The sequence below is a fragment of the Olea europaea genome, unplaced genomic scaffold, assembly GCF_002742605.1.
Source record: "Olea europaea var. sylvestris unplaced genomic scaffold, O_europaea_v1 scaffold1137, whole genome shotgun sequence".
Lineage (NCBI taxonomy): Eukaryota > Viridiplantae > Streptophyta > Magnoliopsida > Lamiales > Oleaceae > Olea > Olea europaea.
Genome location: NW_019228757.1, coordinates 578,565 through 590,489, shown reverse-complemented (window position 1 = coordinate 590,489; position 11,925 = coordinate 578,565). Strand labels below are relative to the sequence as shown.

Here is an 11,925-nt window from a genome sequence, read left to right as displayed (position 1 = left end):
GTTCATATTATAATTTTTTTTTCAATTTAGAATTCTTTTCTCTTAATAATCCAAACAGAAACTTAGACTTGAGAATTTTTTTTCTGTGTAGTTTTACGTTATAAATAATAATTTTTTCAATTTAGAATTCTTTTTAATTTTTTTTCTTCAATTTTTTTTATTATTAATCAGTATTTTTTAATAGTTTGAGATAAATTTTAATTTTGTAGTAATAATTCAATATATAAAATGATGAAAAACAACATATTCGTTCCGTGCATGGAGAAATTTTTTTTCGTCATACCACATAATTTTTTTGAGCAAAATGATGCATTGAGAAAGTTGTTGCGAAAAAAGAATAAATAGTAATAAAATAATTGATTATTTTAAAAAAATAACGTATACGCATTTTTAACACATACGTTTAATCGCCGTTTAACTATTTACGATATTTATTTAGATCATCTGATATCTCTACGATATAGTTCTCAAAATGAGTTTCGAGAGAATGTAAAACATTTATCGATTCGACTATCATACGATCGTCGGTGAATTTTTAAAATTAGCTTAATATAGAAAATTTCGAAATAGTAATAAAATAATTGATTTTTTTTAAGAAAAATGACTTATGCGTATTTTTTAATATATACGTTTAATGTCTGTTTAACTATTTTTGATATCTATTTAGATCATTCGATATCTCTATGATATAGTTCTCAAAATGAGTTTCGAAAGAATGTAAAACATTTATCGATTCGACTATTGTACAATCGTTGATGAATTTTTAAAGTTAACTTGTTATCAAAAATTTCGAAATATAGTTTGAAAATGCCTACTTTGACGTCCGATAACATTTGCTATGATTGACCGTTTCACGCACCATTAACGATGTGTAATATTATGCCGCGAGTACTTCAAAACGATATTAAGAATGTAATATTTCAGCTTCGTTTGATATCTCGTAATGAGCCCGAAAATGAAAAAAAAAAAAAAAAAAAAAAAAAAAAAAAAAACTTTATTTCTCTCCCCGTAGTCCTTCATATTTTAACTTTTTTTTCCCTCTGTGCGCGAAGACAATGTCTTCGTGCACGGAGAGATTAATTTAATTTTTTTTTGCTGTGTAGTTTTACGTTATAATTTTATTTCAATTTAAAATGCTCTTTAAATATTTTCTCTTCAAATTTTTTACTTTCAAGTAATATGTTGTAAAAAAATTTCTATAGCATATTATCTGTATCTTTTTTTTTTATTTAAAAGTGATTTTTTTTTATATCCCTGCTATATATATTTATATCGGAGTGGGGGAGGAATGAAAATTGTGTGTTGCAGTAAATTTGGAGGTAGTGTATAATAAAATAAAATATATATCAAGCAAACGGCTTCATTTTTGGCTCCCAATTGAAAAAAAAAAACAAAACAAAAATGTTACAATAAAGATAGATCACGACACTGTTGCTTTCTACAGTATTCTCACATTCCCCTTTTTTATATAGTAGCGATATGTACCTTTGTTCATGACCCAAGGACCCCGAGTGTATAAAAGAAGTAAAGATCGAGTACTTTCTGATTATTTTAAGATTTTCAAGTAAATCTCATTTGCAGTGATTTAATTTTAATTTAGTTTTAACTGAGTTATTAAACTTTTAAATTTAATTTCAAATTTCACCATTTGATTATTTGCCATCTTTTAAATTGATAAAATTTTTAAATTCAAATTGCCGAGTGTAACGAATCATCCATGTAATAATTGCATTGAATTAATAAATATCCTAAATGATTTATGATATAAACTAAGCAACATTCATTAGTGTAGTTTGGGGAACAATAGGTGACGTAATGTACGTAATATAGTGATGAAATTTGAAAATAAATTAAAATTTAGTAATCCTAATTGAGAAAAAGCCCTAATGAAATTGGTCCTAGTTTTCTTTGTTTTACTCTAGTTGTATTTTTGTAGTCATACGCTGTGAGTTAATGGTTGACAAATTATATCTTCAGCATTCCGACTTCAATGATAGTAAAAAATTTTGTTTTGAAGAAACTAAACTTACATGTTTAAGTGCACATTTTTTTTTTCAAATAGTTCATTCTGCAGACCTGATTTATTGAATTTGTGATATTCATGCATAAATTTTTTTACATCGTATCCGTACATGTGGATGTCATGAAAATTTTGTATGTATCAACCCTTCATCAGGAAAAAAAATTAAAATCACTCGACTTTCAGCAAAGTGTGTTTAAGCATTACCTAAACTCCCAACACAATAAGTCTTCTGTTACACTATGAGGTTGGAGATGCCAAATTACCAATCCAACAGAAAAAAGTTATCTTGACTCGAATTTTCGATGCAAACTTGCACATCATTTTAACCTTAAAATTGAAAGAAGAAGAAAAATACATCTGTAAATGGTACTTTATGAAACAGCTTAATATCATATTATTTGTAAATATAGTGTCTGTTACCAATCCGTCTAAGTGGTTATATGGTCATCATTTTCCTTGAAAAAATGCCAGTTGTGTTAGTCAAATGCTAGCCTTCAACCAACTTGTCAAATGAATTGAGAAACCAAATATAAATAGAGATGTATTAATTGTCCAACGTCCATTATTACAATTTATGTGAAAACACTCATTCTCATCAATATATCGCTCTCTCTCTCTCTCTCTGCCCAAACCAACAATACTTGATGGATCTCTCTTATCGAAATCTGTCACTTGTAGTCACAAGCTCAGGTCTTCTTCCCCATCTGCAAGATTTAGAGCTTGATGGAGGAGAAAAAATTGTTAGCTTTCAATGGCTTGGGCCACACTTTTTGGCTATTCTCAAATATGCAAGAAGACTGTACACTGCTCGGTTCTTAAGGTACTATTATGATCCAGCAATACGGTCAATACCGCAGTCCAACAACAGATTTTGTGAGCTATTGGAGCTTTTTGATGATTCAGCCTGCGCTTGCATCTTACATGGAGAGACTGAAGATTACGAAAACTTTTTAGAAATCATTATCTCTTTCATGCCAGAGCTTAAGAACTTCTTCACAATGCAAAACTTGCTTCACCTCCTTCAATTTCCTGATAGTTCTACTTCTAGCACTTTCTACTTGAAAGGAATTTTTACAGGGACTTTAATACTAGACACATGGGCAAACTCTATAGAGTTTCTTATTGAAAAACTGGAAATTTTGCTTCGTTGCCGAAGGCATTCCAATGTTCTTGTGAGTAATCATCAAGTCAATGTTCTTCTGAAGGAGCTGAAATTTCTGTTCACTGTTATTGTTGATAAAGAATACAAGGGGGTCGAAGAACTGGGCATGGTTATATTGACAGAAATTGATGCAGTATTTATTGAAGCAGGGCTTTTCTTGCATTCTTTCTTTTTCACGACAAACATTGTTACTGCGAAAGAAATGGATCTAGCAGTTTTTGTTCTGTTAGAAAGGATTGAGATTGTGAAAGTGAAGATCAAAGATCATTGGCTTGCGGTCTCAACGAAGCTGAATCTTGGAATTGGAAGCCTACAAGTTGAAGAAAGTCCAATTGAAGTATCATCATCCTAAGATAAAAGCATTCCCATCGTAGAAGAGATGACTGTGGGCCTTGAGAAGATGACAACACAAATTGCGAGCAACCTTCTTGGAAAACCAGAATACCGCCAGATTATTTCAATTGCTGGAATGCCTGGACCTGGGAAGACTACTTTAGCGAAGAAAATACACAAAGATTCCAATGTTCGGCACCATTTTGAGAAGCTTTCATGGCGTGTTGTTCCTCAAACTTATAATAAGAGAAAGCTGTTGATAGACATTTTGAGCTCCTTAAGTGACCTTGACAGAGACTACATTTCAGAAATAGAAGATGAAGGAAAGTTGGTCGAATGTCTTTACAAAAGTTTAAAGGGTAGAAGATACCTCATTGTTATGGATGATTTTATGGGATACAAAAGCATGGGATGATTTGAAAAGGCTATTTCCAGAGGATAGAAATGGAAGCAGAATATTGTTTACCAGTCGGCTGAAAAATGTGGCACCGGAAATTTCACATGTTATCATTGAACCTCCTCTCTTGTCTACAGATGGAAGTTGGGATTTATTAAAGAAGAATGTGTTCAAGAAAGAACGTTGCCCTCGGGAATTGCAAGATATTGGAATGCAAATTGCAAAAAATTGTCATGGACTCCCGCTTTCAGTCGTTACGATAGCTGGAGTTCTTTCAAATATGGAGAAGCAAGCAAGCTCATGGCAGCGAGTTGCAAAAGAATTAAGTTCTTTTATTTCCCAAAAAGCTGACGACTACATTCCCTCATTGAAACTTAGTTTCTGGCATCTACTAAATCACTTGAAGTCATGTTTCGTCTATCTTAGTCTATCTTAGTGTATTCCAGGAAGACGAGGAAATTCCAGTTCCGCGGCTATTATTACTATGGATAGCTGAAGGATTCGTAGAAAAAAAGGAGCAAAAGAGCCTAGAAGATGTAGCAGAGGAGTACCTCACAGACCTAATTAATAGGAGTCCGCTGCAAGTTGGCAAAAGAAAAGTTGACAATGGAGTGAAAGCTGTAAGTGTTATGCCCTAGATCCAATCGATTTAGGTTGTAAACGCTTTTAATATGTTTAATGCATTTGATTTTGGCGAGATCTATTATTTATTTAAATTAATTTTGTGATAAATAACATTAAATAATAGAATCCGAAGATCCAATTTTAAGTGATTTGTTAATCACAAGGAGTTGTGATTGTGAGATACAAATTACATATAATTGGATCTTGAATAAACCGTGGTCGTAAGTAATAACGAGATACGGATATCGTTAATGCAGTTAGACCATTACGTGTGGCATTTCTTACTTGTGAAGTAAGTAGTTGATCTTACGAGCTAAAGTGTGGTGACACTTAAATGTGTTGGGAATTTACTTAAACATGCACAGCGGAATTTAACAAATTTCAATTCCATTCAGAATTCAACTTTATATTTAGATAAAAACTGTGATAAGAAATATACATTTTCTTGTAATTTGCAAACTCCTTCGCGTTATTCCTTTCCAGTAGCTTGAATCTACCTCCCACAGCTGTCCAATTATCCAGTCTCCAATGAAATCTACACAGAGAATAGACTGCAACTGCTAGGGTTTCTCTCTTGTGCCAGCAAGAATAATGAAAACCTTTTTGGACCTCAAACTCTAACTATGTATATATATAAACCCAAAAATGACCCGGTCCGGTCCGATCCAATATTTAATTAATCCAATTAATTAAACCCAGTCCGTGAATTAATTAATCCAATTAATTAATTCGAGAATATAAATAAAAAATTCAATTAATTAATTTATCCAACGATTGTTAAATTAACCAATTGGCAATTTGCAATCTTCCAATTATCTTTTGTGTGCGACCCATTAGGTTCCCGACCATGATGCCTAACGTTGTGAAATATTATTTTGATCTAATCAAAATTGATAAATTAATACACCCTTTTAATTTATCGTCAATTCACACTCGCCGTCCTTGATTGACATCTAGCAATGTGTCAGGGCAATGCATGTGATGGGAAATGTCACGTGGTATGACAAAACCAAATTCGTTCGTTTACCGTGAAACTATTATCCCTTCGTCGATACGATCCGATCAATTATGAGATATGAAATTGTGTCAATCTCGATAATTGATCATATCTTTCACTCCACTATTAAGTCAATATAAATTGAAAACTCATTTTCTACTTATGAATACACCTTGGCCAAGGATTTCATCATCGAATTAATTGAATGAAACGCAGATCATAATCTCCTACTATCTAAGAGTGACTAATCCTTTATTGATCAATTACAACCTTCATACAATTCTTGACGTACCCGAACGATGTCGTATTAGCGGTCCCTTTCAGAGCAACATCCAACACCGCCAAAGTATGACTGTCCTCATATAAGGTACCATGACGACCTCAAGTCAAAGGACCAATTCCACTACTGAACGTTAGAGATTAGCCACCGACACTCAGATAGTTATCCATGTGGAATCTCTTAGCGGGTCTCCAATATTTTGTTCTATAACAAAACATCTACGTGTTCATTTAAGTGTCACCACACTTTAGCTCGTGAGATCAGCTACTTACTTCACAAGTAAGAGATGCCACACGTGATGGTCTAACTGTATTAACGATATCCGTATCTCGTTATTACTTACGACCATGGTTTATTCAAGATCCAATTATATGTAATTTGTATCTCAAATCACAACACCTTGTGATTAACAGATTACCTAAAAATTGGATCTTCGGATTCTATAATTTAATATTATTTATCACAAAATTAATTTAAATAAATAATAGATCTCGTCAAAATCAAATGCATTAAATATATTAAAAGTGTTAACAACCTAAATCGATTGGATCTAGGGCATAACACTTACAAACTCCCACTTGCACTAGATCCAATCACTCACGTATCTAATACCATAAGCATCCACATGACGATCATGTTTCTGTTGTGACAACGGCTTTGTCAGTGGATCTGCAATATTATCATCTGTGGGAACTCGCTCTATCGTTACGTCATTCCTTTGTATAATCTCCCTGATCAGATGATATCGCCTTAGCACATTTTGCTATCATCTTTATCAGTTTGAAAACTAGCATCAGTATACCCTTGAATTTTCAGTTCATTTCCTCCATAGATCAAGAACACATCTTTAGTCCTTCTTAAGTACTTAAGAATGTTCTTAACCGCTATCCAGTGTTTCTCACCAGGGTTTGCTTGAAACTTGCTCGTAACACTTAGAGCATACGAAACATCTGGTCTTGTACATAGCATCGCATACATGATAGATCCTATCATCGAAGTATAGGCAATCTTGTCCATGTGACTCCTTTCATCATGTGTTTTAGGACACATATCTCTTGAGAGGTAAATCCCATGTGACATGGGGCATAATCCTCTTTTAGACTCTTCCATATTAAATCTTCTCAAGATTTTATCTATGTACGAAGATTGGGATAAGCCTAGTAATCTTTTAGATCTATCTCTATAGATCTTGATTCCCAAGATATACACTGCTTCTCCCATATCTTTCATGGAGAAATTCTTTGACAACCATAATTTTACCGATTGAAGCATTGGGATGTCGTTTCCCATTAATAATATGTCATCGACATATAATATCAGGAATACGACTGCGCTCCCACTTGTTTTCTTATAAACACACGGTTCATCTTCATTTTTGATAAAATCAAACGTTTTGATTGTTTCATCAAAACGAAGATTCCAGCTCCTAGAGGTTTGCTTTAATCTATAAATGGATCGATTTAGCTTGCATACTTTGTAGGCTCCTTTGGATTCAAAACCTTCAGGCTGTGTCATGTACACCTCCTCTTGCAGGTTTCCATTAAGGAAAGCAGTTTTGACATCCATTTGCCATATCTCATAATTATGGTATGCAGTTATTGCAAGCAAAATTTGAATGGACTTCAGCATGGCTACAGGTGAAAAAGTTTCATCAAAGTCAATACCTTGTCTTTATGTGTAACCTTTCGCTACTAGCCTTGCTTTGTATGTGTGGACGTTTCCATCCACATCGACCTTTTTCTTGTAAACCAATTTACAACCTATCGGTTTTATCCCACCTGGAAGGTCGACCAAGGTCCAAACCTTGTTCTCATACATTGAGTCCATTTCGAGTTCCATGGCATATTGCCATCTCTTTGAATCAACACTTGACTTTGCTTCTGCGTAATTTGCAGGTTCATCATCCTCGATTAATAATACTTGATTAGTAATCGTGAATTCGTACCTCCTGGGAGGTCGAATGATCATGCTTGATTTACGCTGAGCTGGAGTGTCCTCAGGGTTCTCTACATCCTGATCAAGAGTCTGTCCATCAACAGGTGTAGGATCAGACTCAAGTTCATCTAATTGGTCAACAGTGTCCGTGGATTCTTGAACTTCTTCAAGTTCTAGTTTGCTCCCACTACCCTCTACTAGAATAAATTCTTTCTCTAAGAATATGGCATGCCTTGAGATGAACACTTTCTTCTCAACGGGATTATATAATTGATATCCAATTGTCTCCTTTGGATATTCCACAAATACACATTTGTCAGATTTAGCTTCAAGCTTATCTGATTCATTTCGCTTTACATAAGCGTTACGCCCCAAACTTTCACATGAGATAAGTTTGGTCTTTTTCCTCTCCATAGCTCGTATGGAGTTTTGTCGACCGATTTAGATGGGACAGGATTAAGTGTGTAGCATGCAGCAATTAGTGCATGACCCCAAAATGATTTTGGGATGTTTGCATGGCTCGTCATAGATCGCACCATGTCTAACAAAGTGCAATTCCTCCGTTCAGATACACCATTATGTTGCGGTGTATATGGCGGAGTCCACTGTGAGAGAATCCCGTTCTCTTTAAGATAATCTAAAAACTCTCCCTTTAAATATTCTCCACCTCGATCTGATCTCAGCGTGAGTATATTTTTACCAGTTTATTTCTCTACTTCAAGTTTGAATTCCTTGAACTTTTCAAGTGCTTCATGCTTGAATTTCATCAGATACACATAGCCATATCTAGAATGATCATCAGTGAATGTGATGAAGTAAGAGAAACCACCTCTGGCAGTTATTGACATGGGTCCACATACATCAGTATGTATTAGTCCCAACAGTTCTGTGGTTCTTTCTCCTTTTCCAATAAAAGGGAACTTGGTCATTTTGCCTAACAGGCACGACTCGCATCTGTCAAATGATTCAAAATCAGTTGACCCTAAGTATCCATCTTTATGTAACTTGGAAATGCGTTTGTCATTAATATGACCCAATCTGCAATGCCAAAGGTATGTAGTATTTAGATTATCAATTTTATGCCTTTTATTTTCTATATTCATAATAGACGACTCAGTATCAAGAATATAAATTCCATTCTGCAACACACCACAGCCATAAAAGATCTCATCTTTATAAAACGAACAACAATTGTTCTTAACATTAATTGAAAAACCACTCATGTCTAAACACGAAATAGAAATAATGTTTTTAGTAATGACGGGAACAAAATAGCAATTTTCTAATTCTAATACTAAGCCTGAAGGCAGTGATAAGAAGTATGTCACTATAGCTAATGCAGCAACTCTTGCTCCATTTCCCACGCGCAGGTCAACTTCTCTTTTCTGCAGTGCTCTACTTCTTTTTAGTCTCTGCATATTTATACAAATATGAGATCCACATCCGGTATTTAATACCCAAGAAGCTAATGAAGTAGACATATTAACCTCGATAACAAAAGTACCTGAAGTAGAAGTTTCAGAAGACTTCTTTCCCTTCAAGCTTGCAAGGTAAGCCTTGCAGTTCCTCTTCCAATGACCTTTCACTCCACAGTGATAACATGGGTCATCAGATTTGGTATTGTCCTTGCCTGCTTTGACTGCTTTGTTATTGCCCTTAGCCTTTTTGGATGTTTTCTTAAAACTTCCTTTGATTTTCCTCTTAGTTCCCTTGGAGGAATGAATAGCTAAGACATGCCCAGTGCTAGCCTTGATATTGGGCTCCACAGTTTTAAGCATATTAAGCAACTCAGGGAGTGTGCATTCGATCTTATTCATGTTAAAATTCATAATGAACTGTGAATAACTATCTGGCAGAGATTGTAGAACCAAGTCAATACTTAGTTCATGATCCATGATAAAACCCAGTGAACTCAGTTTTTCAATAAAACCAATCATCTTCAGCACGTGAGCACTGACTGATGATCCCTCTGCCATTTTGAACCGGTATAGTTGTTTAGAGGTCTCATACCTCTCCACACGAGATTGTTCATCATACAACTCCTTGAGATGAAAAATCATAGCGTAAGCATCCATACCTTCATGTTGCTTCTGCAACTCAGAAGACATAGCTGTAAGCATCACACATGCTGCAGTGTTATCGTCATCACTGTATTTGTTGTAAGCAGCCACCTCTTCCTGAGTGAAATTTTCAGTAGGCACCACTGGAAAGGACTGGTCAAGGACATATCCAATTTTCTCATGCTTGAGAACGATTCTCAAATTACGATGTCAATCGAGAAAATTTGGTCCAGTCAGTTTGTTGGCATCCAGTATGCCTTTCAAATTCATATGATTACTCATGATTCAAAAACTGTAAATGACGAAAAAAAAAAGAATTAATATGTATTATAATGCATGTGCATAAATTCAATATGAACTTTAATTAAACGTGCTCCCACTGTCTAAAATAAATTCATGACCCTCATACATAAATTATTTAAATCCACACTTGATTCACAGTGGGCTGGGATCCCATTCGTTGTATCGAGATCTTGAGTGTACTCAACAAATCCTAATAAAATATTTGGGTAGATATTATTATCAATTGTATCTCTATACAACTCTCAGATCATTAAGTTGACAACTCTTTTGTCTTCACACATCTTATGTGTTAGCTTAACATGCCTCTAAAACTTATCTCCTTGAGTGTACTCAACAAAAGATAAATTTTAGTTAAGTGAAACCCATCATTCAGAAATATCAAATATTTCATAGTGTCAAGCATATCCCTAATAGACCAGCCTTGAGTGTACTCAACAAGCTAAGGTTGATTTAGGATTCTATTTTTTCACTATAATGGTGGAAAGCAAATAATACTAACTTAATAATTTTTTTAAACGAGGGATTTAGTGTGCAATGGTCTCATCAAGCAATTATATATATATACATATATTTAAACATACATCAACTATGCGAATAAATACATATATATATAAGTAATAGTATGTATGATTATGGACTTGTTCTATCTAGTTTTCACGAGCCAAAAGGAAAACTAGTTGGTCAATTCCTAAGGGGTACAGTATTGGACCAATACCAATACACCATCTCCATGGTGTCTACCTCTTCTTGCGCCTCCAATTAGCCGAACTTGCAACATGTATCCTATACTAGTTGGCACGCAAGCCTAAAAGAAATCGGACTCGCAGGCCCATAATAATAACAATAATAATGGACTCGCAGGTCCAATATTTAATAAGGAGCTCGCAGGCCCACAACGACAATAAGAAGTAAATCAACCATTCAACACATTCATATGGTCGAGTCCATAATCATCCACAAACATTCATCACATAAATATTTCCTATGTATAATATCTAATATTGTATGCAATGTCTCATAAATCCAGCAATTATAGTCGTCAAAATTGAATCAAAATTTTGGGATCGAGATAATTAAATAATTAATTAATCATATTAATTAATTAATTTAATTGACGGGCCTATTTAATTAATATCAAATTTTAACTAAATCCCGAATTAGAGTCCAACTCTAACTCCATAACTATTTGGCGAAGTAATTTAATCAAAATCGAATTTTAATTAATTATTAAATTAGAGTCATACTCTAAGTACTGATTTGCATAGGGAAGTGGTGCTAATTCAAAACAAATTTTAATTAATGCAATATTAGAGTCCAACTCTAATAAAATTGAATTAATATTTCAATTTAGGACAAAATTTCCTAACAAAATAAAATTCAATTAAGGGTCAAACTAAATATTTAAGTTAAAATCTAATTTTAACAAAAATATAAAAGTCGTCGAATTTTTAAATAAATTTTTAATTCTGGTCAAAATTAGGGTATGGGTCAAACCCAATTTAAAACACATTTTTAAAACAATTAAAAATTCAAAATCAAAACCCTTTTTGAAATTTTACAAATTTTAACCAAATTGAAAATTAACAGCAGACCCTTCCAAAATCAAAATTTACAGAACAGGTCCCTGACTTTAAAATTGCAAATTGACCCCTTTTTCTTTAATTGCAACCAGGGACCTCTAATTACATTAATTGCAACAGAGGTCCCCGTCTCCACCAAAACCCTAAACCTAAAAGAAAAAAAAAAAATTTCTTTCTGGGGATCTGAAATAACAAGCAGCGTGGGCAAGCGCTGCCGCGCCCGCCGCCCGC

General features: G+C 34.0%; 1 protein-coding gene across 1 annotated transcript in view; it reads left to right on the top strand.

Annotated features, from left to right (window-relative positions):
• The first annotated feature begins 3,564 nt into the window (after positions 1-3,564).
• The window catches only part of LOC111373497 (putative late blight resistance protein homolog R1A-3), a 22,529-nt gene continuing 14,168 nt past the window's right edge, over positions 3,565-11,925 (top strand). Inside the window, exons 1-3 of the mRNA XM_022996029.1 lie at positions 3,565-3,845; positions 3,943-4,225; positions 4,362-4,535. Coding sequence (XP_022851797.1) covers positions 3,565-3,845; positions 3,943-4,225; positions 4,362-4,535 — 738 coding nt within the window. The remainder of the gene's footprint in view (positions 3,846-3,942; positions 4,226-4,361; positions 4,536-11,925) is intronic.